Source organism: Melanotaenia boesemani, chromosome 4 (genome assembly GCF_017639745.1).
Source record: "Melanotaenia boesemani isolate fMelBoe1 chromosome 4, fMelBoe1.pri, whole genome shotgun sequence".
In the NCBI taxonomy this organism is placed as follows: Eukaryota; Metazoa; Chordata; class Actinopteri; order Atheriniformes; family Melanotaeniidae; genus Melanotaenia; species Melanotaenia boesemani.
Genome location: NC_055685.1, coordinates 19,502,204 through 19,527,190, shown reverse-complemented (window position 1 = coordinate 19,527,190; position 24,987 = coordinate 19,502,204). Strand labels below are relative to the sequence as shown.

Here is a 24,987-nt window from a genome sequence, read left to right as displayed (position 1 = left end):
ACTGCTTTCATTTAATCATGATTAATCACCATTTATGATTGTGATGGAACTGGGTTCCGGGTTCCACCCTGTGCCGGCTTTCACAGACACAGTGCAGTGGGCCGAGGTTCTCTCACCAGATGAAAGAAAAACTGTGGTCGAAGGCTTGCGTTTTCTGGGAGCTTTATTGTGGTGAGCGCTCCTTAGGAAGTGGTGAGGTGATCCAGCGCTGGTGATATTTACAATGATATTTACAATATTTACAGTTTGACGAGGATGTCGTCCAATACTCATTCACTCTCACTAGTTTCCGCAATCCATCTAATCCACCACCCTTGGCATCATTCTCATTCTCTATATCTCTCGCTCGTTCGCTCTTTTTCCGTCTTCCTCTTTCTCTCTCCTATCTCTTGACCCGCCACACCTAAAGTGGGCTTCCCGGGTACAGGAAAAAGGGTGTGTCTCGCAGGACAACCAATCACATCACATCTCTACTCATGACATTCAGCTGAACACAATCTACTCATCAGGTAAGTAATTACATTGATTACATCATCACCAAACGCACAGGTAAGTGAACAGGTAAATATACAACACAAGTAGAAACACTAACCATTTCCCTCCAAACAGGTAGGTATGTTTATGTGTGGGCCGTAGCTAAATTGGACCCAACACTAGGGTGACAGCTGACTCTGTCACAATGATTATGACTGAAATATGCCTGTTTTTACCATATTGTATCAACAGAAAGAGCCAATGCTTACAAATATTTAGTGTTAACTGACCTTTCCTTGGGTAATCATCAGGGGCTGGTTTCACGTTCAGGGTTTAAATTAAGCCAGGACTAAGCTAATCTTGTTGTAACTTAATCCATGCTAATCTTGTGGCTTTCTGAGTTGTTATTTAACCTCAGATTAAGTAGTTCTAGACTACAGAGTCTCTGACTAAGGTAATCAAGGACTAGTCAGATCATGTGTTGGAAGCTGGATCAGGTTAACAATGTGCACATGGTGCAAAAGTGAGGTTGCCATGAAAACCTGGGCTGGAATTTTCTTACTATAAATAATTGCAGTCCACATGTCTGGAACAGGAGTATGAGCGCTGATTGAACATGGAGAAAGAGAAAAGGAAGCGGTCAAAAAACTTCAGTGAAACTGAGAAGGAGCTGTTCAAGGACATAATTCCAAGATACCCTATAATTGAAGTCAAGCATCATGATTCAACCACAGAAACCAAAAAACGAAATGCATGGACTGCAATTGTGAATGAATTCAACTCAAATGAAACAGTAACCAACAGGACCATCCATCAACTTCAGGTGAGATGTAATTATTTTATTCATGGTGGCTTGATTTGTACTAATTACGAACATATAGAAAGTATTTCCATTCATATGAGGCACACTCACAGATGTTCATATCATATTTGCCTTGTAAAGGTCCTGTGGAAAAACATCAAAATACAGCTGAAGAAAAAAACAGCCATTGCTCTTAGGGAGCGTTTCAAGACAGGTGGGGGACCTCCCGTTAAACCCCAGACAGATGACCTGGGAGACATGTTGACTGGGATGATCGACAGGCAACAACCCTTGGAAGGTATCCCAGATGATGATCATCTGGACAGTTCAGGTGGGGTAACTCAATACTCATTTGCTACAATGTATGTGTGGGTTTTTTTTGTCCCTTGCTCTTCTAAGGTAAATGGTAAAATTATTTGCATCCTGGAAAAAGAAATGTCAAGGCTTCTACTACTGAAATCCTATGTCTAATATAGAAATCCATTCTAGAACATGATGACCTGAGCGTGAATCAGATGTCAGAGGAGCCAGAACCGGGTCAGAAAAAGCTGACCTCTGCACCTGTGGCAGCAGCCAGTATCTGCAACCCCGGAAGCACGTCAAGAGTGAAAAGGCTGACTATTCATGAGAAACTTGCTGTAGAGTTCCATGAACGAAAAATGCAATATTTAAAAGACGAACATGAGCTCAAGATGAAAATCCTCCAAGTGGAGTTGTCTGTCAAAGAGATGGAGAGAGACATGATACAACGGCAGCAGCAACATGTCAGTGTTTATTGTAACAGTGCCCCTGTTGATCTTGTGCATTTGTGAAATAAAAATTTTCCAGCACAATCTTATTCCAAAACAAAATGTATTCATTATTGAGCCAATCTAATCTGTTCATCTCAAGTACTCTCAAAATATGGTACAAAATAAAACTGATCACTTGTGGTTCATCCAACAGTATCCATTTTCTTTTCTCTATGAAAAGTGCTGCACAGCAAAGCTATTTCTATAAGCATGTCCAGTGTTGTCATTGACTACCTCTGCCATGGGAACATGAGGGTCTCTGTAATACTCAGTCGGTGGGTCTACGCAGCCATGCTGTCTGAGGTAATTATGAAGCACCGCCGTTGCCACGATAACAGTACAGCATCTTCTTGGTTGAAAACGTAACGTATACCTGAGACACTGGAAACGATTCTTCCAAATGCCAAACATGCGCTCTACTAGTCCTCTGGTGTGGATATGGGCTCGATTGTAGCGTTGCTGCTCAGGACTAGTTGGATGTAGATAAGGAGTAAACAAGTAATGCGTCTGTGCATAACCACTATCACCAAGTAGGATTCCACTGTGCTGTCCAGCTTCAAACTGAGCACACAAGGAGGAGTTTTGGAAAATCCTTGAGTCGTGTGTTGAACCGCTCCAACGTGCAACAATGTTTGAGAACTGCATAGTGGGAGTACAGACACCCTGTACATTTATTGAAAACCAGTTTTTACGATTCCTGTACAGCTCAGCATCTTCTGTCGAAGGGCACTTGATGGGAATCTGACATCCATCGATACAGCCAACTACTCCAGGAAAGTTCCCATATTCATAGAACTGCAGCTTGTATGTGGTCTGATCAACAGCAGCTGGGAACTTGATGTAATCCTTTCTCAGTCCGCATATAGCTTTGCAGACTTTGTGCACTATTTTGCAGACAGTTGATTCACTCACACCAAACAAATCTGCTGTTTCACGGTGGAATGTTCCACATGCCAGAAACCTCAAGGTGACAAGTATTTGAAGGGAAGGAGGTACAGGAGTTCCTCTTACAGAGTCACATGAAACCGTTGTCTGAAGCAAACAAATGATTTCAGCTGCATTGTCTTTGTACATACGGAAACGGTCACGGAATTCCATATCATCAAATTCATTAAGCAGGTTACTTCTGTCTCTGAGCAATCTTCTTTCTGGTCTTGGTGGTGGTCTTCCAGCATCATTGATGTAGTCAAGGTAATCCATTTTGACATGCAGGGTGAAGCAAACAGCCTTTAATCTGAAGTTAAACCTGCCCCTGACCAGGTTTAATTTAAGTCTTCATTTATACCTGGATTAGCTCTAGTCTTTTTTCAAGAAAGTGGATTATCTAACCCAGGACTAGGACAAGTCTAAGACTATCCTAATCCATATCTAGGAAAGCCATTTCAATAAGTCCTGGTTTAAAATGTGATTTAGTCTAGAATTAGGCCTAATCCCTGTACGGGAAACCGGCCCCAGATGTCCAAGGGTCAGTAAATGCATCATGTAATATTCTTCTATATATTGTTCTGCATCATTCCTACCATGTTCTAGATCATAATGCAGAACTCATACGGCATCATCTCACCAACCATCTTCATGGTGGTAATTCCTGTCATAAAAACACCAGATGTGGCGACTGAAGTTAAACAGCCAATTTTCAGTTTTAGACTACCTTCTCATTAAACTTGACTTCACAACTCCTTCAGCTCCAGCAAAACCCTTTGTCCTTGCTTGTAGCCGCCGTACCATCTCTTTTACTGCAGCTGGTGTGATTTCATAATTATGAAATCACAATTTAATAGTATAAATTTAAAATAAAATAAAAAAGCAAACACTCAGATTTAATCAGCTTAATTTACTTTAAAAATTTACTTAAAAATCCAGCCCAGGTGATGTTACTGGATCCAGTTGTTGGGTGTGATTTTGGGTGATTTCCAGTCCACAATTTCATGGTTTGTGTCTGACATGCAAGTCAACAGGCTTTAGTAGTAGTAAAGTATGTGTGTGGGGGAACTTTCCCATTTCTGATAATAGGTCTTTTCAGTGAACTGGCTTGGGCCCCCACGTACTGTAAGTTTGACATCAACTCAACACATATCTGTGCATACAGGCTTAGACACACACAACAAATCTTCAGCCAGAAATAATACTGCCCAACTCTAACAAATCACTGATTATGAGTTTTCTGGTATTGTTGCTGTAGCACAGTGGTTCCCAAACTTTTTCTCCAGGTCCCCCTTTTCATCAACATCAATACCGTCAAGCCACCCCCCATCCCTTCCGATCCCACTACCACATGCACCCCTATGCTTACAAATGTGCCACAAAATAGTCTAGTTTTGTCACAGTCTGCAGTGGAGGTGAGGACCCAAGTGCAGGCAGTCAGGGCAGGAGGCAGAACTCGGTGCAAGTAACAGGGTTTATTTCCCAAAACTCAAGACAGGGAACCAAACAAGACAGGGGATAAACCATAACATGTACCACATATGACCACATAAGAAGACATATGAGGATCTGACAAGGAGTGACTGAAAACCAAGGACATATATACACGGAGGGAGTAATGGGGAACAGGTGAAGTGGATGAGTAATTAGACCAGGTGTTCTAACGAGGCAGAAAGAGAAACCACAGAGCACACAAGGGAAAAACTAACTAAAACCCAAACATGATCTTAACAGAAACAAATGACAAAAAACCAGAACCACAAACAAAAAACTACAACCAGAAAAAGAAGATCACCCCCACACAGCCCATGATCGTGACAAGTTTATTGGCTGCTGCTTTGTTAAGTTGAGTTAGGAAAACCAGGAAACTGCAAACTACTTCAGGTAAATTTTGCTTTGGATGAGACAGATGCTGCTTTAGTAAAGCAACTCTGATATATACAATAGGTGAGGAGTTTATTTTATTTATTTATTTTTAACCTGTCCTGTCCAGCGTCATGACAGCAGATGGTCTGCCTGCCATATTGTGCTGAACAAATGTACTCTGCCAAGAGGCCAAGAGGAACCTTATGGATATGGGGCATCCTTTGAATCTTAAATGTTATTCTTTATTATTATTTCAAAATATTTTTTTGCTTAAAACTGCTGGACCGGACCAGAGAAACAGAAAGAAAAAGGTGGATAGAGGAGAAATAGGAAGAAAAAAGATAGAAAGAGGGGAGAACAAAGCAAAAGGTAGAAAACAAACCACAACAACTGCAATCAAAGCTGAACAGAGAAACTAAACAGCTGCTACACCTATAAAGAAACACTAAGAGAACACAGCAGACAATCTATAGGGGCACCTGTGACAAGAAAAACTGTAAAAACCATGAACAGCAATGAACACAACAGCAATAAGTATATGCGTGTGTCTGAAAGTGTGTATTTGTCTGTGCGTAGGGTTGTGGATGTGTATGTAGGTGTGTGTACTAAGCATTAGGGGTGAGTTGTGCTAAGTGATCATGTAAATGCAACTGTGCTCTCTTGAATGATCAGAAGCAGACCGAGAGGGACAGAAGTCCTGGGCAACAGACTTGAGACAGCCCACCAGAGGAGCGGCAATGCGTCCAAACAGAAGGACGGAGAGGAAGGGCACAGTGATTGCCTGAACAAGCTGCTATAAACTCTCTGAGGCAAAAGATTTTTGTCTCATTTGCAAATATTAATTTTAGTTTTCTTGATACGATCCATAAGCCATTCATGTACAGTATGAACACTTTTAGCCTAAGTACTGACCCCTGAGGAACACCACAAGATATGTTGATGCAGTCTGATTTATATTCCCCTATTTCTACAAATTGCTGCCTGTTTCTGAAGTAGTTCGTCGCTCCGTTCAGCCCTACCCCTCTGACTACAAACCTTTCCCATTTATTAAACAATATTATGATCAACAATATATAAAAAAAATTGAGATCTATAAAAATTCTTACTGCATACTTTTTATTGTCTGTAGACTTTGTTTTTCTTGAGTTGATTAAGTAATGCCAGAGATGTATATCTGCTTTTTCCTAAACCCATTTCTGCCAGTATTAGTTGAGTTCCTTGCTACCTGCTTACTCTATTAAAAGTGAATTTTACTTAACTTTTGAAGATTAATGAAATTATGTCATGTTTATGTCTTGCTTTTCTAAGCTCTCTCCAGATCCATCAAATAAAAAGCAGACAAATTCTCCCTTAGACTGTGTCTTCTCCCAATGACTAATGAATTGACTTTGACATGTAAAATTCCAAGAGTGCCCCTTAAATCAGGCGTTTTACAGTTTTCGGTGAAGTGTAAAGCCTCTACATGCAGCACAATAGTGGTCCTGTCAAACCAAATACACTCAAAAGGTCAACAACCTATTTAATGTCTTAACACTGTGAAGAAGAACTTGAAGGAAACTCATTATTGCCAATAATTATCAACTCATATCTCTAACATCTGCCATACCGGGGCATGCCTTATCTTGTTTCCTTCTCACTGAAACAGGTAGTGCCTATGTTTTTTTAAAAAAAAAAAAAACATATAAGCACATTTGAAAGCACTGACCTTTGACAACTTTAAGACAAATAAAAAAAAAAAAGAAAAGAAAGAAAGAAAGAAAATATCGTTGAGGTTTTACAAAGTTTCCCATCATCACTTGAGTCAGTTCATGTGTGCACAATGGCCTTCCTGACCTTTTCCCTTAGACTGTTGAAAGCATGTTTCTAAAGATTTCTTTTGGTCTTTTTCATGTTAACATTCCTCCTTTAAGCTTTCCAAGCCTAAACTGTAAGCACAACTGGTAAGAAAAAAAAGAATGTTCTGAATGTTTAGGGCTTACATAGATTAGCTCACTATTACTTAAAAACAAATAGTAACTGAATGTACTGTAGTGTGAGGTAATAATTGGTAATTTTTCCCAAAATCATTTTTGTGTTGGATGTATTTGGATACATCAGACTTGGCTTAAGGTTACTGACTACGAGGGGGAAAAAGTTGCACAATCACAATTTTTTTAAATTCCCCAATTGTTTGGAGGGTAATGAAAATACTAAAACATTAAAAAACATATATATTTTAAAGATAATGTGTGTCTACTACAATGGACATCGGGTTGGAATTCCATACATGGGAAACACTAATACCCTTTAATGCTGTAGGCTATGTGTCATATTAGATATGTACAGTTTTTGTGACCTTTTTGCACCACTTTAGAATAAAAACTCGGCTCAAAACTCTGTTGTAGGCTGCACAATCTTGTCTTCTGCCCCCAGTAAAAACAATAATAACACAATAATGCACTACAATAATTGTGACATATCACACAGTAATAAAAGCTATAGAAAGATGTAATATAAAGCATATAAAATATCAGATTTAGTTAAGGTTCAAATAAAGATTCAGATGGAAAAAAATCTGAATTTTCTCCCCATTTTTACTTGGGTCGAGTTTTAAAGGGTTAATATGAAGTCATCTTCACTGTTACTACTGATTTCTACTTGAGAAGTAATTATCAACTGCTCATCAAGGAGCAACTTGAATTTAACAAACTTCAGTGCACCCCTCTTCAGTTTTAGTTTTTGTATGGAGATGTGGCTACAGACCTAACACTGCACATCTCACTGGACAAATTTACACATCTACAAGCGGACAGGACGAAGAAGAGTGGTAAGCTAAGGCTGATACAATGTGTGATGTTTTACAGTCTGTTACAAGCAGACTGCAGACACAGCATCCAAAGGCTTTTCTCCTGATCCGGGAACTTTAATCACGCCTTTTCTTTGTCAACACATCCTGCATTCCTCAGTTTGTTACATGTCACACCAAGTAAAACACAGGTTGGCTTTTTGCCAACATCAACAAAGTACACCAGGTTCATCAAATTATTGATCAACTTTGAACCCATTTATCTTTTAGTGTATTGGTTTTTTACTTATACAAGTGGTGTGTAATCTTCACTGAAGAACAGACCCCCTACATCATCAACATGAACCACTGTCTGTACTTCATGAAGCCTTTGTCAATTTGAACAGGGTAGGGGCTGCATGTCAGAATGTCATAATAAAACATCAAAACACAGCTCACCACTTCACTAAGTACCCAAGATCTGACCTACAAAGCTGTCTGAATGCATGCGCACCTACAGTCTCCAGCACCCAAAACATGCCACACAGCGGGGTGGGAGGAGTCAGAGGTATTGTTTTCCTGTGGCTCGAGGTGGTCTGACCCCCACACCCTGCTGTTCAGACCACATTATTGGCTGCCTGTTTCTGTGGCAACAATCAGTGGCAACTGCTTTCATGAAAAGAATAACAGAGAGGGGTGAAGTGGTGTAACAAAACCTGAGATGACCCATCCTTAAGCGCACACACACACACTGCAGCACAAAGAAAACAACATTAAAACAATTTAGCTTTTATGCTGTTAACGTTTTAACTCAAATGAAAAGACTAAGATATAATGTTATACAAAAAAAACATCTACAAGTTATTGTAAGAAAAGAAAAAAGCGTGACACTGACAACTTATATTAAAGTGCTATATATATATATACACTGAACAAAAATATAAACACAAACGTTTTTGTTCATTTTTTAATGGGCTGAACTCAAAGATCTATGGACACATAAAGCCTATTTCTCTCAAGTATTGTTCTCAGATGTGTCAAAATCTGTGTTAGACCTGGTGTACACATAAAGTTTTTTTTTATCTGTGGAGATTTTACATCTGGTCGAGACCTCATGGGTCAGGAGCAAAATTCAGGCATGTAAAAGTTTTGATCATACTGTGTGTGGTGTGCGCAGATAATCTCATCACAAAACAACACACACATAACAATGCTGTCCTGCAACAGATCTACAATCTAGTCCTCTGAGCCAGAAATCTTCTGACCAAACATGATCTAACAAAAACGCAGAAGAACTATAGCAACAAATGGTAGAAAACGTAGAAGAGGAACCATAGCAACAACTGGTAAAAAAAAAAAAAACCATAGAAGAAGAACGATAGCAACAACCGGTTAAAAAAAAAAAAAAAAACAAACAAACAAAAAACAAAAAACAAAGAAGAAACATAGCAACAACTAGTAAAAAAAAACAAACGAACAAACAAAAACAAAAAACCATAGAAAAAGAACCACAGCAACAACCGGTTACAAAAAAGAAGAAGAAACAAAGAAACATAGCAACAACTCGTAAAAAAACAAACAAAAAACAAAGAAGAAACATAGCAACAACGGGTAAAAAAAAAAAGAAAAAAAAAAACATAAAAGAAGAACGATAGCAACAACTGGTAAAAAAAAAAACAAAACAAAACAAAAAACAAACATAGCAACAATCGGTAAAAAAAATCAACTGGTAAAAAAAACAAACAAAAAAAAACAAAGAAGAAACATAGCAACAACCGATTTAAAAAAACAAAACAAAAAAGCAAACAAAAAAAAAAACATAGCAACAACTGGTAAAAAAAACAAAACAAAACAAAACAAAACAAAGAACAAACATAGCAACAATCGGTAAAAAAAAATCAACTGGTAAAAAAAACAAACAAAAAAAACAAACAAAAAACAAAGAAGAAACATAGCAACAACTGGTAAAAAAAAAAAAAAAAGAAAAGAAAAACTTAGAAGAAGAACCATAGCAACAACTGGTAAAAAAAAAAGTAGAAGAAGAAAGATAGCAACAACTGGTAAAAAAAAAAGGTGATCGGTCTTTTTGCTGTACTGTCTTGAAGTGGTTGGTTAGCATGCTAAATTGCCTCCTTTTTTTTGTTGGTGTAGGTACTGCTTTAGGACCCGGGCAGTCAATCTATACAACAGTTTAAACCTCTATCTGTTATTTTTGTTTTTTTCTATTTTTTTGTTTTTTTCTGGCTGTAAAGGTTGGTGCACCAGGAGGGTCAGGTGTTGGTTTCTGCCTCCTGTTTTGTACAAGAAGACACTAGCCTTCTTGCCATTACTGTTTTGTTCTGCTTGGTTTTTATTATTTCTTTTTTAGTGTTTTGTTTTTTAGCATTATTTGTACTCTAATTCTTTTTAAATTATTACCTCTTATTTTTCCTCCCTCAGAACTTTGGTTTTAGCTGCCAGACCAGTAGATTTTGGTAGAAGCCTTGCAGTGGTGACAGCTGGCAGGGCTAAGTGTGGGGTGGTGCAGGCCGTCACTCTTTCTGCTTATCCCCATCTTTTTGTATCAACCCATGTGCACTGGAGTGCAAGTTTTTATCTTTATTTATAGCTACCTTTTTTTCTTTATTGCATGTTTTAAGTTACCGTATTTTAATGGGACAAAGTTTGGGTCAGGTCTGACTCTACCCAAATCTTTCTCCCCCTGCCTTTTCTTTTCACTTTTTGCTGTTATCACTGGAGTTCCTGAACTGGTTTGGATTGTGTTTTATTTTAGGTTGCTAATAAATGTTATTATCCTGAGGGACTACTTTGTCTCTGCCCATCCTTTGCCACATGTGTTCCTAAAATGCAGACCTATGGATTCAGTTAAGATGGCTGCCTAGGCAGCTAGGGTTTCACAGAAACTAAACAGCCTATGGGCTGGTCACACATAGACAAAGTCTTGAATCTTTGAGTTCAGCCTATACCCAATACTACAATACATTTAGTAAACATTAGATATTTAGAATAGAATAGAAATACTTTATTAATCACTTCGGAGAGCCCTCAGGGAAATTTGGTAAACAACTGGTAAGTTTAGGTATGAAAAAAGAAAAATAAAACTACTACAACATTGCATTTTCCCTTTTGGATTAATAAAATGTTTTTCATTTCATTCATAAACATTTCTTCCAGATTATTAGAACTATTAAAAACAATGGAGGATGATTTCTCACAGTGGAGGTGCTTACCCATATCACTCATGGGGAGGGTGACCACCATTAAAATACAGTTTTTTTTTTTTTTGTTTGTTTGTTTTTTTTATTATTATTTCATTTTACCCAGTTAACTATGAAAAACTATCATTTGCAGACTAAAGACAGAGGTGCATTGGATCCACCCAACTTTAGTCACTATTTTCTTGCTAAGAGGCTGCAATATATCTACAAATGGGTCAAACCTAGAGATCTAGATGAACAATGGCTGAATATAGGGCAAGCAGATTCTGATAAAAAACTTTATTTATCCTATTTGGCAATTTATTTGCATCTTACCAGAGACACCAGTCAGCATTCAAAGTGTATGTAAGTGAGTCATACATTATTATTACATAACGTCACAGGAAGACACAACAAATGAATACATTAAATAATAAAACAATAAAACAATAAATACCAATACAGGCTAACACATCTGTTAGCTCCGCTAAAATAAAGCAATTACAGAATAAATGTAATTTAAAATGACTGCTTTCAGAATTAAGAAGTGTGACAGCTGAAGGAATAAAAGATTTTGAATATCTATTACTTCTCATTTGAGGAGTATGGTAGTGCTGGCCTCACGGCATCTACGCAAATTCATTGAAAAACACATGGTGAGGATCACTAATGATGGTCTTTGCTTTCTTATACACCTGAAGCTCCCAGAGGGAAGACAAGTCTCTTTGTCTGACTGATAATATTCACAAAATAAAGCATTGTTTGAGGATCACTGATTCATTCATCAGTTCAACCATCAAACTTCAAAAGTGTTTTAAAAGCACTAACATCAGCTCCACTTTAATGGCTTAGTAGGATTTCTAAAAATAACTAAGTCTTCACTTATTCCGTATAAACTTACACCTATCTGTAAGAACACTGACATCCTTAAAAACAAAAAGATGCTAAACTTCTAAACTTCACTAAATGGAAAAATAATGGAATAAAAGTCAGCTATTAACAAAGCTATTATAAAAATATATAGATTATCAATGAAGCTAGAAGATTCAATATCCTTTCAAAATGGAAAGCTGACTTATTAAAATTAATGGTCACAAATATATTATTATATATATATATATATATATATATACATTGAATGGGGTATTAAACCTTAAATGGTTCTTTCCTGAACAATAAAAATTCATTCTGTTTTATCATTCCCAATTTTATATTCCAAAATCTGGGAGGAACAGATTTTTTGTTAAAATGTGATTTTGTATGCAACAAGTTACCCATCAAAATGTCAGTTTTATCAACAGGTTTTTCTTTACTGGAAATTGATATAGAAACACAATTTCACTCCTCACAATACACTGATATGGAACAATCGATGATGTTCTTATTAATAGAAAATCTTTGTTTATGGACAATCTGATGGTGAAAGGAGTTTGGGCATTTTTTTACACTTTATGAACAATTTTGGAGATCTTTTAACCCATGAGGAGTTTTGCATCAAGTTTAATCTTAATTGTTCTCCAGGGGTGTACAACAAACTGATTAAAACAATACCAGCTGCTTTAAAATCAATAATAAAACAGGAGCTGGTGTACACAAAGATCGTCCATGAGCTGAGACAGCTCCACATAGGACATTAAACATTTTTTATAGAAAAGTGACAAATGTAGAAGTATATTAATGAAAGAACTCCCCAATCAAACGAGAAGACATATCCTCAAAGATTTTAATTTGGAGCAGATCACTAAAATAAGAAAAAGAAAATCCTACCCTTTAAAAGTAAAAGAATTATAGTTTAATGTTCTTAATGAGGTTTATTTAACTAATGAATATATTAAACTGAAATTCAAAGGAGATGTTAATGGTTGTACATTTTGTGATGGGGGTTCTGAAGATTTGGATCATCTGTTTTTCAAGTGTAATTCTTTTAGGTTGTTTTGAAAAAATATGTGGAGCTGGCTGCAGACCAGGGAAATTAATGTGCCCCCATGACCATGACTGTTACTAAATTTGGTGCCTTCATCTACAACAAAGAATGGGATCTCATGGTTAATAACTTAATTTTATTGGGAAATATTTTATGTTAATATTAGTGTAGATTTTTTTAAATGTAAACCAAATTTCATTTATTGGAGAACTGATTTATGTTTATTTATGAGGTCTTTGAAGATAGTGGAGAATGAGCCAGCCTGTATACTGTTCACATTACTGGAAAAGATTGTGTAAACTTATTGTTTTCTCTCCCCTATTTTTTTTCTAAGCTCAGTCTGTGTTCTGTTGGTTTCAACCAACAAACAATGATTATGTGCCTTTGATGTATATGCTCAACAAAGCTATGTTTAAAAAAAAAAAAGGACTCCGACCTGGTGAGTTTACCGGCCGATACCAACCCTGCTGCCTTCAGATTAGGAGGAGAAACTGCAACACGACACGTAAAAACTCACCTGTATGGTGAGTGAAAGCTGCCAAGCAGTACCACATAGAGACGCCACGCGAGGATAAATCCTCCTTTAGTCTCCCCTACCTACACACCTACATTCTTAGAGTACAAAAAAATTATAGCTTCACAATTCACAATTTTTTGTGAGAAAATGATAAACTAGTTTAGCATTATAAATTATATTATTTTCAGTGTCATGAGGACTTTACAGGTAAAGCACTCTGTTCGAGGAGGCAAGGCTCTAGTTTTTCTCCACCGAGTAAACCAGACTGATCATTTGAAAAGATTTCCAAAAAATGATTAAGATTAGGTGCTTTGGGTGCCTTGAAAAATTAGATATAAATGTAATCCATTGTTATTAAATGAGTCTATATTTTCTAAGATAAATAGATCTATAAGGTGTTAGACGGACTTCATGTTAGGTTTTTAGCTGTTTATGATATTTTAAGTTGGTGCTTCCTATAGTTGTAATTAAGCCTTTAATATTTCCAAATTTTTCTATTTGATTTTGACACTTCTATTTTCCCTCCTATCATTAAATATGTGTCAACAGATGATTATAATACATGTGATAGTGATGGCAGCACAACATGTGTGTGATCAGTGAAATGAGGAATTCAGTAAAATTTAACAAACAAACAAACAAACAAAAAAACAGAAGTTACAGTCAAACACAAAATTATACTACATGTTTAATATGCAAATTCTACATCCAGGATAATCAACCCTGGTCCTCAAGGCCCACAGTTCTTCAGGTTTTAGTTGTTTCCCTGCTGCAACACACCTGACTCAAATCAATGGGTCATTATAAGTTGTACTGAGTAACCTCCAATCCAGTCTGTGGGAGAATGAAGATATCATAATATCTCAACCTTGCGTCTGTACTTCTTATCCAAATAGCTTTTTCTCCCTCTTGTGGTCATAAAACACCGGTACATGTTTAACAAAAGAAAACAATGTTTTATGGAAACACAAAAGTGACATAAATGAGACAGGAAACAATCAAATTGCTGTTGACCTTCATTAACTGATACGTTTAATATTGGCGTACAAAGTGAAAACAAAACAACTGATACTTCTGCATTATAAATGACTGGTATGACTCCAGTTAAGTTAAAGTTATTAGTGGACCCAAAGCTGCATTAATGTGGACAAAATGTTAGCTACCTTAAACAGTTTGAACTCAATGATAAAAAGACCTGACGGGTTGTCACTCACATACAAATGGAAGTTTGTGTTAGCTCATTGTTGAGTAACCTGAAAGCCCACATGCCCCTCACAAGTAGAAGGGACTTCAGTGTGCTCATGTTTGTCGCCATGGTTATGCATCATCTCCACCACAGAGCAACAGTAAAGCTTTGCAATAGTGTCCACTGGCATCTCCCTGTAAGACACACATAAGAATAATTACAGAAGAGGGAACAACTAAGCAGTTCAAGTGTGTGTAGCAGGGCATTGATGTGTGTACTGTATGTACCTTGATCATTGAATGCAGAGAGCAAGCAAACAACTTCCTGAACTCAGCTCTGATGTCCAACATGTCCACTTCACAGCGAGTCACCATCACCCTAATCAGGGTGTTATCATCAGTGCCTGCACCCTGAAACATAAACACACACTTTAATAGCAGTGAACTTCAAAAAGATCATTAAATAACATTACAGAGCACAGGACACAATGTTATCACATACAAGCATAAAACAAAAAAAGTGCCTGAAAAAGTGCCACAAGTACATTTAGATGCAAAAAATATGCCTTTTTTTATCATAAAAAATATTTAAATAATTTAGTATTGATTTGCATATAACAAAGCAAATGATCTGTGGTTGCTTTAGTTGGTCAGGTGCAGGTTCACCAACAGTATGTGGAACAGAAAATGTGGTCAACTGACTACATGAATACATCGAATGACAAGATTTTTATATCAACTGATGTTTTTCTTTAATGATTCCTGATAGCATACTCCAAGATGATCATGGCAGGATACAACTGGCTCAAAATGTGAAGTAGCAGTTCAGGGAGGATCAGACATTACTTGAATTTTCTACCACAGAGTTTAAATCTTTACTACAGAGAGGCTGTAAAAGACATTACTGAGCAGTCTGACTATCCCATGAAGATCATGGCCAACAACTACTGCAGTTATGAATGAAAATTCATGTTGTGACATGAAATAAGCTTACTGAAGTGCCATAACAACCACACTAAAGATGATCTCCTAGCTTTGCTTTGGGGCAGGTAACGTATCAGCAAGAGCTTCATCAAAACACACAAAATGGCAAATAAAATGCCAGTTTCTGTCTAAGTGGTGTTAAAAAAAAAAAAAAAACAATCACCTAATCTGAAGCTCCACTGTGAGGCAGCAACGAGTGCAGTATTCAAATGGACTTTTGAAGTGTCATTACAAGTAATCTAAAGGTGCTGTAATTTCTTAAAGGAGATACTTTGACCTAAATCTATCTGAGTTGTCAATGCAATGGATAATTTCACTTTGATCTAAGTAATGAAGACATGCTATCTGCTCAGTGTCACATTTAATACCAATTGCCATACCCCCCAAAAAGAAAAAAAAAACTAAAAAACAATTCTGATTTTTGGAGTAATGAAAGAACCCAAACAAATATTTCTTCTGTTAAAAGGTTGCTTGATTGCCCCCCTCTTACTTTCTCTCTCTCTCTCTCTCCGTGTTATATTTCAGTCTAGAATCACACCACAATGTTTGCTATCTTACCTTCATGGCATGGTACAGAGTCTCAGCAAAATAGGCTGGAACGCTCTTGGCACACTTCACTTTAGAAGAAAAATAGAGTGGGGTAGAAAAGCATAAAAAAGTTAATAAAGGTTAGAGAAAACCTGACAACAGAACAGAAGTCCATATTAAGGGTTGTCTAGTTTTCGTACCCACGGCAAGAAGCAGGTCTCTCAGGCTTCCAGATGTTTCTCTTTGGATACTCTCCTCCATCTCATATCCAGACATCTTCATATAAGCATCAAATACTGAGAAACATATTCAGAATTAGTCTAATCAAATTTAAATTAAACAGTAAAGGCTTAAGTAGTGGATAGCTTTCTGACAGGAACATTTCTCATGTGACAATCAGCCCCTTGCAGTGTTATACTAGAGATGGGAGTTCATGTTCGTACAGAATGGGGTCTGGGCGAGTGGGGGGAGTGTACATGCGCTTTATTTTTATGTGTGTGAGTTTGTGTGTGATTGTGTATGAATTATTATGAGGTGTGCCTTTTTATTTTTGGTTATATTCTTTGGTGTATGAAGGCTTTTAAATTTTGTTTTGAACATGCATAATTTGTCTTTATTATGTAAAGCACTTTATGTTGCTTTGTGCATGAAAAATGCTCTATAAATAAAATTGAATTTGATTGTATTGTTATATGATGTGTAATGTGCCATTAAAATACGTAAGGAAATAATATAAAACAAACTCAAATTTGGCTGTGATCTTCTATAGGTAGGACAGCAGTTATAGTTATTGAACTATACGTGGTGATCCGAGTGTAGCAAAGACAACTTGGTCAAAACAACCATCTCAACAAATCATATTGAAAGTTGGTTCAACATTTGTTATGTGTGACAGTCACAAACCTTTTCTCAGATGTTCAGCGCTGCGGTTGCCCAAGATGGTAACAAACGATTGCTCATCAGTGCCAAACTTCTCCTCGCCTGCTTTAAGGAGAGCCTGCAACCACAAAAACCCAACAGATCCATTATAAGGGATCCCTCAGTACAGGCACAGAGGTGACTTCCATGATGCTTTGTAGAGACCTGGACACTTAGTCAGTGAAGAGTCTGATGTAAAGTTCACATCATATGGAGCAGATGACAGGTGGTAAGAGTTCCTGTGAGTACAACTTGTAGATGTTTGAATCAACCGATGAGGACAAAAATATTAACCAATGAAATTATAGCACTAAAACCTGCCACATCTTCATTCAAGTGCCTTGAATTTAATATTTTAGTTTATATGAGGCATCCTGATGGTTCAATTTACTGTATTATAAAACACAAATTCAATTATTTGTTGAGACTTTTAACAAAAAGAATAAATATTAATTAAAAATTAAATGAAAATAGAAATTAAATAAATCCTTGGGCAAAACACTTAACCCCACGTTGCCTCCCGATGTGCCTATCGGGGTGTGAATGTGTGTGTGAATGGATGAATGTGATAAGTAGTGTAAAGTGCTTTGAGTGGTCAAACTGAATGGAAAAATACTATATAAGTACAAGTCCATTTACCATTATTATTTACTTCATAAGTTCTCCTTATCTAATCAGCTGAGCCAGATTCTAGACATTCTTTTTGGTAGAGACACTTACATCTCTGTTGGCATCTGCAAGTAGATATCACAGAATCCTCTGGAGAAACTGAACCACAATCTAACTGATAAAGCTGATGGCTTCTACCAGTATACACTCTGGGGTAGATAAGTAAGATTTATTTTATTCTGTATATCTGTGCAAATCTTACATTCTTTAAATTCTGCATATTACGGTGGTTGCTGGTGGATAGCTTAGGGTGGGATGTTTGGATTTTTTTTTGTTGTTGCAGCCTCTTCTTCTGTGGGTTGGTGTATTTCAAAATTCAAAGAAAATAGATAAACTAGAAAAAAAAATATATATATATATTTTTAAATTCATCAAAAGAACAAACGACCAACAGCTCTAGACAGGGGTGTGGACAGGGACAGGGGTTTTATTCTCTCCTTCCACTAGAGGGTGGTACACTGTCATTTCAGATTAGTTGTACATATGACCAAACACATGTGACAGTCACAACCTCATATAAAAATAAAAAAATAAAATAACAAAGATGCCATTGATTACTTTTTTTTTTTTTAACTACTGTCTCACCTGAGCATCACTTTCAATGTTTCCCTCCTGGATCCCTGTCTGCCTGTTTGCCTGAGAAAAAACAAGACACCTTGGTTAAGAGAGGAAACACTACAAGAAATGAGAGGAGGGTATCCGACATACCTGCAGCAGGATAACCAGAAGCCTCTTGAAATGGCCTGAAGTGTCACCACAAACATCCTCCTCCAGATCGTCGTCATACTCTAATGACAAAACACACACATGACAAATGTATGATCACATTTAACTTTAAAGTTGCTGCTTAACTATTGGTAAAAATGTATCTGTGAAAACAAATGGTTAAAATAACCCTGGAGCATTTGTCTGGTACTTGCATTGTTTCTTTGTGCTGATGCGACATTAAAAACAACCGTATCAGAACTGATTGAATGTTTGTTTTTTTCTGCTTTTTTTGTTTTGAAGTTAGAACTCTTGTAAAAACATACAGAGTATGATGTGTTTCAATGTGATTTTGCAATTAATTAAAAGCTAAAAAACTAATAAATTGTCTTGTTATAAATATTTTAGGATGAAAAGACAAGTAGCCAGTAATGACCTGTTTTAAGTTGCAGTGTGACTAACCAACAGTGTTTAAGACATTTTGCCACCTTATATGTGATCATCATGGACAAAATCACAACATAGAGGTTGTATTGAACTTTTGTTTTGTCAGATGATGCTGTGCTAAAAAAAACATAACAAGATTTTTTTCAGAGTGGACAAGCAGCCCTGCAGTGTTTTGACACTGACCAGTATAGCCTTACTGGTGCACTTTGTGATAAAAAATTTTAGATTTGTTTTACTGCCAGACAACAAAAACAGAGAAATATAATGAACATGTTTTAGGAAATTTGGTTGTAAAAAATATACAGTATATATGTACACAATGAGCAGGAAAGAACAAACAGATAAGAAGAGTAGCATATAGTATTTTGCAATGTTTAATGATATTATCTTTTTTAAAACCAGAATTAAACTTAATTCTGTTGAAAATAGATGGTGACACTGAGAGGAAAAAAGCCTGAGTCCAAACTGGTCTGCTTTATGTGAGATAAAGAGATTAATGTGTTGTTTGAAAGGCTACAAATTAAATTTAAGAATGTTTGCTTTGGTTGGAGTTGCTTTGGTTCAGTAGTTTCCTAAGGGAAGGATGCCATATCACAGCAGATCTTCATGCATGTTATATTTTCTATATTGCGTGTGACCATGTCAGCCATAGTTTAAAAAAATTTATGTCTGACACAGTAATGAGTGTGTGTCTGTGGATGTGTTACCTTGTCTATAAGCAGCAACGATGTCCTTCACCTGCTGAGGAGTTCTGGAAGCGAGGATCTCCACCAACACCTTCTCATCTGTTCCTGCCCCCTACAGGTCAAAATGTCACAGCCTTTACATTTCCTGCTCAGACTCGAGCTAACGTCTGCTATGTGAACTGTCTTGCAACACTGTGTGAATGTTTTTTATTAGCATAATATTTGTTAACTGTAGTACTTACCTTGATTGCATTTCGAAGTAATGTGACATCATAAGCAGTGGGTGGGGTCATCAGAGCCACAATCAGGGTCTCAAACTTGCCACCCAGCTCTCCCTTCAGGTCATGAATCAGATCCTGACACAAAAATACACAAATCCTGACCTTGACTGCATCATAATGCCTTTTACTTAAAAATTTTTATGTTTTTCACCAATCTTGTTTAAGCTAAGATGTGTCCATGTCATCTTACATGCAGCGCATGGATTTTCTTCAGATGGCTGAGATTAGTTGAGATGCTATTCATGGTCAATGGATTAAAAAACTTCAGCAAGGTTCAAGTGAAAAGCTTAAAGCTCTGCAACTATCCTGGCAGCATCCAGAGGAGGCAGAAAATAACCTTTTCTCTGATATAGTCTAGTGTACAACAATAACCTTTACAAGATGAGACTACTTCAGCTAAAATTACCATGTTCAGCTCAGCTGTCATTACTGAAGATGAATTAGCAGCACACAGTTTTGTGTTTTTAGCTTGGGCAGTGCTGGAGAGTGCTGTTTTTCTGCTTTCTTTCCTGGTTTTCGGATTAGTTTCTGTAGAAAGGATGGATAATTTGGAATATCTACCTATCTGCTCTTTGGAAACATGTTAATGAAAAAAACAATACATTCTTGCATCACTTAGCAGCTGGTTAGCTTGTCTTAGCATAAAGACTAGCAACACGAGGAAGAAGTTTGCTAGGCTCTGTCCAAAAGTACAGCAAACCTTAAGTTTAGGTTAACTTTGTACAGAACAAGGCCATTTTTCCCATTTTTCCACCTTGCTGGTTCTAATTTCACATTTATACATTTAAAGTGTTTTTCTTGTCTTTTAAAAGCAATGATAGTCAACAGTGGGACAGTAAATGAGCAAAATCATATAGATGCTTACACTTTTAGGAAGACTATCCCACTAAATTAACCCTCTTGATAACTGAGATAGGGCTGATCAATTTCTTTTGCTCTGCGTTTACCATGCTGGACAACTACAGAACTGATATAGCCCCCATCTTCAGCTCCCTAGTCAGGCCCAAACTGGTCCACAGGAAGAGCAGGACAATTATCAGTGGCCTGGGCCCTAAGGAGCCTGACAAGCAGGCCAGAACTTAATAGTGGAGCTCTGAGTATCTATGTTGGAGTAATTCAACAGCTGATGAAGCTGTAGTCTAACCTTTCCATGTAGTGTCTTGTAGGCAGCCTTGATCTCCTGCCTCTGGGGATTGCTGCGAGCAGTCAGCAGCTGCAGGATGGAGTCTTCATCAGTCCCTATGGTAACAAGCACCATAGTTACTCAGCTGAACCATCCTAACCATTCTCACATGTTTTCATATTAAATAACATTGAGCACACTCTGTTTTGGTGGATTCTTGATTACATCAGTTTAACCCACATAATCACAGCTTTAAACTGGCATGTCAGCATGAATGTGACTCAAGTTTCACCACTAAGTTTATGTTTTTAATGACTCACTACTGTCTGAGTGAGGTTAGCTCCACCCGCATAGCTGTGATACTACAGTAACTGTTTAAATAGGAACTGCCAAAACAAACTTTAGTCCATTGGACTTGTGGTACTGACATGCACGGCTATCAGATTATGATGATGATGATGATGCTCTGACAGTAAATACAAACAACTTACCCAGCCCTTTCATTGCCTTGTACAGGACCTCCGCATCAGCACTGGCATTGAAGTTAGCACCGGCTTTAATAGTTCCTCTGCTGGCCTAAAATATGGAAGATGTGGACAAGAAAGATGACATCATTTGTAAATTTTCAGTTATATATCCGTTATTTGATAGAATTTCACTCTGTGGCATGTGATCATGTCACCAGACACATCTCTCCACCTATTTATGAACAATTGTAATCAAATCATCCTCAACATAAAACATATCAATAATACAGTATATTAGAAAAAAATTGCATTGATAACACCAAATTATGATATACAGTAGGTTTTTAAACACATACATTAAAATATCTTAAAATCAGTTTTTTTTTATACTTAAGGAACATATTTGTATTTGCATATTTATCTATACTCTTGTGTTCAATGTATTTGTGTTATTTATTTATGAGATATGAAGCCACTTTAAATTTAAACAGGGTTTTCCCATATTAAAAAAAAAACAAAACAAAAAACAACAAGAAAACAACTTATAATCAGGAGCTTTCCTTGTCTTTTTAAGAATCACTATTGCAATTTGAAAATATATGATATGTAACTGTGTATTAAAAGTATCTAATTAAAATCACTTATCCTGCCTAAAGAGTGACTGGGGGTCTGCAGCTAGGCTTATACTCCTTCTCAACCATGTTGTTCCTTTAAAGGTACAACTCTATTAAAATATAAATCTTGTTTTGGGCTAATATTTTCATCAGAAAGCACTGTCATTATGTTACCCTCATCCCTTTACGAGGAATCATGTCTCAGTTTGATTATCAGTTCATTCATCTGCATGTGGATGCAACAATTCAGCAGGGGGATCTATAACAATGACAGGAATGTGATCATGCAGAAAAACATCTTTATTACAGAGGAGAGTTAGAGAGAAAAAAAAAACACTGGAATTTTTCAGGAATTCGTGGAAAAAAAAAGATAAGTGTGACAACCAAGAAACATTTTCATCTAAACAACCAGGACTCTGTCTGTAGCTGCAGGAAGGAATGCCAACATGTCCACCCACAAGCTTTCCTTTTTCCACAAACATGCTCAGGTTCACACGCTACATAAGATGAAGTGAGCTGGCCGTTAAAACAACAGAAAAAGAAGATAACAACAGTATAATTTTCACATAGACACTCTGACATAGAGCGTGCGATATGAAACACAGAGACACAGCAAGTGATAAGGTGAGTCCTGAGAGTGAGTTCAAACACAGAACTCCTCATAGAGTTACTGTATGCTGACCCTCCATATGTAAACACAGGCTGGTACAGTACATCATTGTATTTCCCATCCGACATTTATGGACTGCGGCTGCCACAGAGACGGTACACAGTCCACGTCGTCATGCTTTTAGGAAGGGAAGTGCCTTAATAATAGTATCATAAAATGTGTTTTCAGTACAATTAGGCCTGGATGTGAATAACACTGTTTAACACAAACATTAACAAATCCCAGCCAACAATTTATCAATCCATCTGTCCTGAGTTTGAAAACTTGGCCAAGAAAGACCTTTTAAAACGTTTGTAATCAGCTCATACAGAACAAAGTTTTACATTATAGCTCCAAACTAAAATATTCAAAAATATATAAACACAAAAGTTATTGTTTTCAGGACGGTTCGCTTTTTTCTTTTGTTTAAAGTAATAACTCCATCTTGACAAAAAGAGAACCGATTTCCCTTTAAGAGTGGGAGGGTGGCTGTAAACTCTAGACCAGACGTGGAAATGAGTGTTTTAACAGCAGAAAGAGGAGGAGAGAGACCCACCCGAATGGAGGAGAGCCCACATGAGTCATACCCTAAACCTCCGAACTTCCCCAAACTAAATCCTTTTACAGCCCAAAAAGCAAATGTGAACACACCCATACACTGATGGAAACTAGTGAAATCTCTATATTTCAATGTCAAAAGGTTTGATTTATGAATTCTGTGTTACAATATTATTGATTACAGAAACAAGTTGCTTAAAGAACTATACGTTTCCTTATCTTAAATATATGCATTGCCATATGATTTATGAACTAATAAAACTGTAAGTGTTATTGATAGTGAATTAACGACTTTAATTACACTGAGAGAATATGAGAGCATTATATAAGAAGTAGTAAGGTGGGCGTTGCCTTTGAGTTCAGAGGGTAAAAACCCAAAAGTCACACATTTAGATAAAAAAAACGGAATTTATCAGTCAGTTTACTGCAGTTCTTTAAAAATGGCGAGTTAAGAAATATATGACATGAAAATAACTTACCATTGTGACAGTCTTTGAGGTTTTTCTACTGCAAGATCTGTTGGCAATAAAGAGACATTATCCGACATTAACATTGAAAAAGCCCCTCCCTTTAAAACATATACATGAAGTTGTCTATTTTCAACTTTAATCTAGCAGCTGAGAAACGTTTGTGGATCAGATGTCGATTATCTTCTTTCTTTTTTTTACTTTTTTTATTTTTTTAAATCTTTGCACCTGGGGCTGCTTTAAGTTAGTCCTCTGAATCTGATCCGGTGTCCTGACGTGGAACTTACCGCTGAGCTGCTGCCGTCAAGTGAAGCGCGCTGAGCAGGCACGGAGACCCAGTAGTGACAGAAGCGATGAGAAGAAGGACGGAAGAAGGAAACTAGGATAAACTTTCAGCGGTGCGCGTGAGTGTGTGGGTGCGCGTGTGGACCACACCCCAGTGTGTCCAAGCTACAAACTCTGACGCCTGGCTCGTTCTGAAGCACTCTGGGAAATGCAGTTTAATGCTGAAGTTGCGCTGAAGAGAATAACTGGAGACTCAGAAGTTTATTATTATTATTATTATTATTATTATTATTATTATTATTATTATTATTATTATTATTATTGTTGTTATTATTATTATTATTATTATTATTATTATTGCATTTTGCCAAGTTATGACTGTAGTAGAATAAATGGGAGTTTCAATCCTCTGCAGGCACATCTGTAAAGTTCTCCTGTTAAGTTCAAGCAGCACTGATGACGTTTTGTGACAAGACAATTGTCTGTTGTTCTCCCCACCTGTTTCTTTCTTTCTTTCCTTTTTTTTTGTTTTTTTTTCTCCAGTTTTTGCCTCCACCTCTTTTCCAGAGATGTTTCTGGCTCTTGAGCTGCTAAAAGCTTGATTGTGTTCAAGGCCTGTTAAGAAAAAAGGAGAGACAGCTTCATGGTTCATCTACATATTTGCAACTGCAAGCTCTACAGTCCTCCCCCTTCCTCTTAAAGCATGGAACAGAAGTATGGCAATTCTTCTAATGAATAAAAGAGAAAAGATTATCTTATGTTGCAGGATGCAGCCTTAATGCTGCAAAATTCATGACACAGAAACCAGAGCATTATAGTTGCTATTACTATCCATCTGTTGCTTGGTGCAGGGCATAAAAGCAGACCTGACAGATGCTGTAAGAGTCCATAGGGCTGAGGGAAACTGCAACTTTACACATAGACATCTGATCCATTATTGGTATTTAAATATTTATTTGTGCAGCTTTAAATGTTTGAACATTGCTGGCAGACACAAGTTAAGAATATAGGCTATTCAAAGACCACCTCCCAATGTTGCTATACTGAGAATATCATTGATCTGGTTGTGACACATTGCAATGAGATATCTTTAGCCATGTGGCATATTGGAAATTGGATCTTTTATATACAGTCTATGGAAAAAACAAACAAAAAAGAGCAG

General features: G+C 36.9%; 2 protein-coding genes across 3 annotated transcripts; both read right to left on the bottom strand.

The window, feature by feature from the left end:
* Window positions 1–371: 371 nt before the first annotated feature.
* anxa5b (annexin A5b) lies at window positions 372–23,974 on the bottom strand. Of its 2 annotated transcripts, XM_041983536.1 has the most exons (13): window positions 23,828–23,972; window positions 23,553–23,589; window positions 21,277–21,361; window positions 20,807–20,901; window positions 19,624–19,737; window positions 19,403–19,493; window positions 18,252–18,331; window positions 18,129–18,179; window positions 16,860–16,953; window positions 16,157–16,252; window positions 15,987–16,045; window positions 14,733–14,855; window positions 14,269–14,639 (listed from the first exon to the last, which is right to left on the bottom strand). In XM_041983536.1, the coding sequence occupies exons 2-13, from the start codon at window positions 23,553–23,555 to the stop codon at window positions 14,577–14,579; spliced, it is 954 nt and encodes a 317-aa protein (XP_041839470.1). In that variant the 5' UTR covers window positions 23,556–23,589; window positions 23,828–23,972; the 3' UTR covers window positions 14,269–14,576. The 2 variants fall into 2 exon arrangements, with proteins under 2 accessions (XP_041839471.1, XP_041839470.1); XM_041983537.1 differs by lacking the exons at window positions 14,269–14,639; window positions 14,733–14,855 and adding an exon at window positions 372–382 and having other exon boundaries at window positions 15,965–16,045; window positions 23,828–23,974.
* Window positions 2,239–3,267, bottom strand: LOC121637739 (putative nuclease HARBI1). The gene has a single exon (XM_041981983.1). It carries the CDS (start codon window positions 3,265–3,267, stop codon window positions 2,239–2,241), a length of 1,029 nt encoding a protein of 342 aa, XP_041837917.1.
* Window positions 23,975–24,987: the final 1,013 nt, after the last annotated feature.

What these genes read in the sequence shown, in the direction of transcription:
- LOC121637739 (XM_041981983.1), bottom strand. Translation starts at nt 3,267, where the DNA reads ATGGATTACCTTGACTACATCAATGATGCTGGAAGACCACCACCAAGA.
- anxa5b (XM_041983536.1), bottom strand. An exon ending in ACAAGACACTACATGGAAAG is followed by an intron (nt 19,738 to 20,806) that starts GTTAGACTACAG and finishes TTTTTGTGTCAG; the next exon opens with GATCTGATTCATGACCTGAA. An exon ending in TACTTCGAAATGCAATCAAG is followed by an intron (nt 19,494 to 19,623) that starts GTAAGTACTACA and finishes TTTGACCTGTAG; the next exon opens with GGGGCAGGAACAGATGAGAA.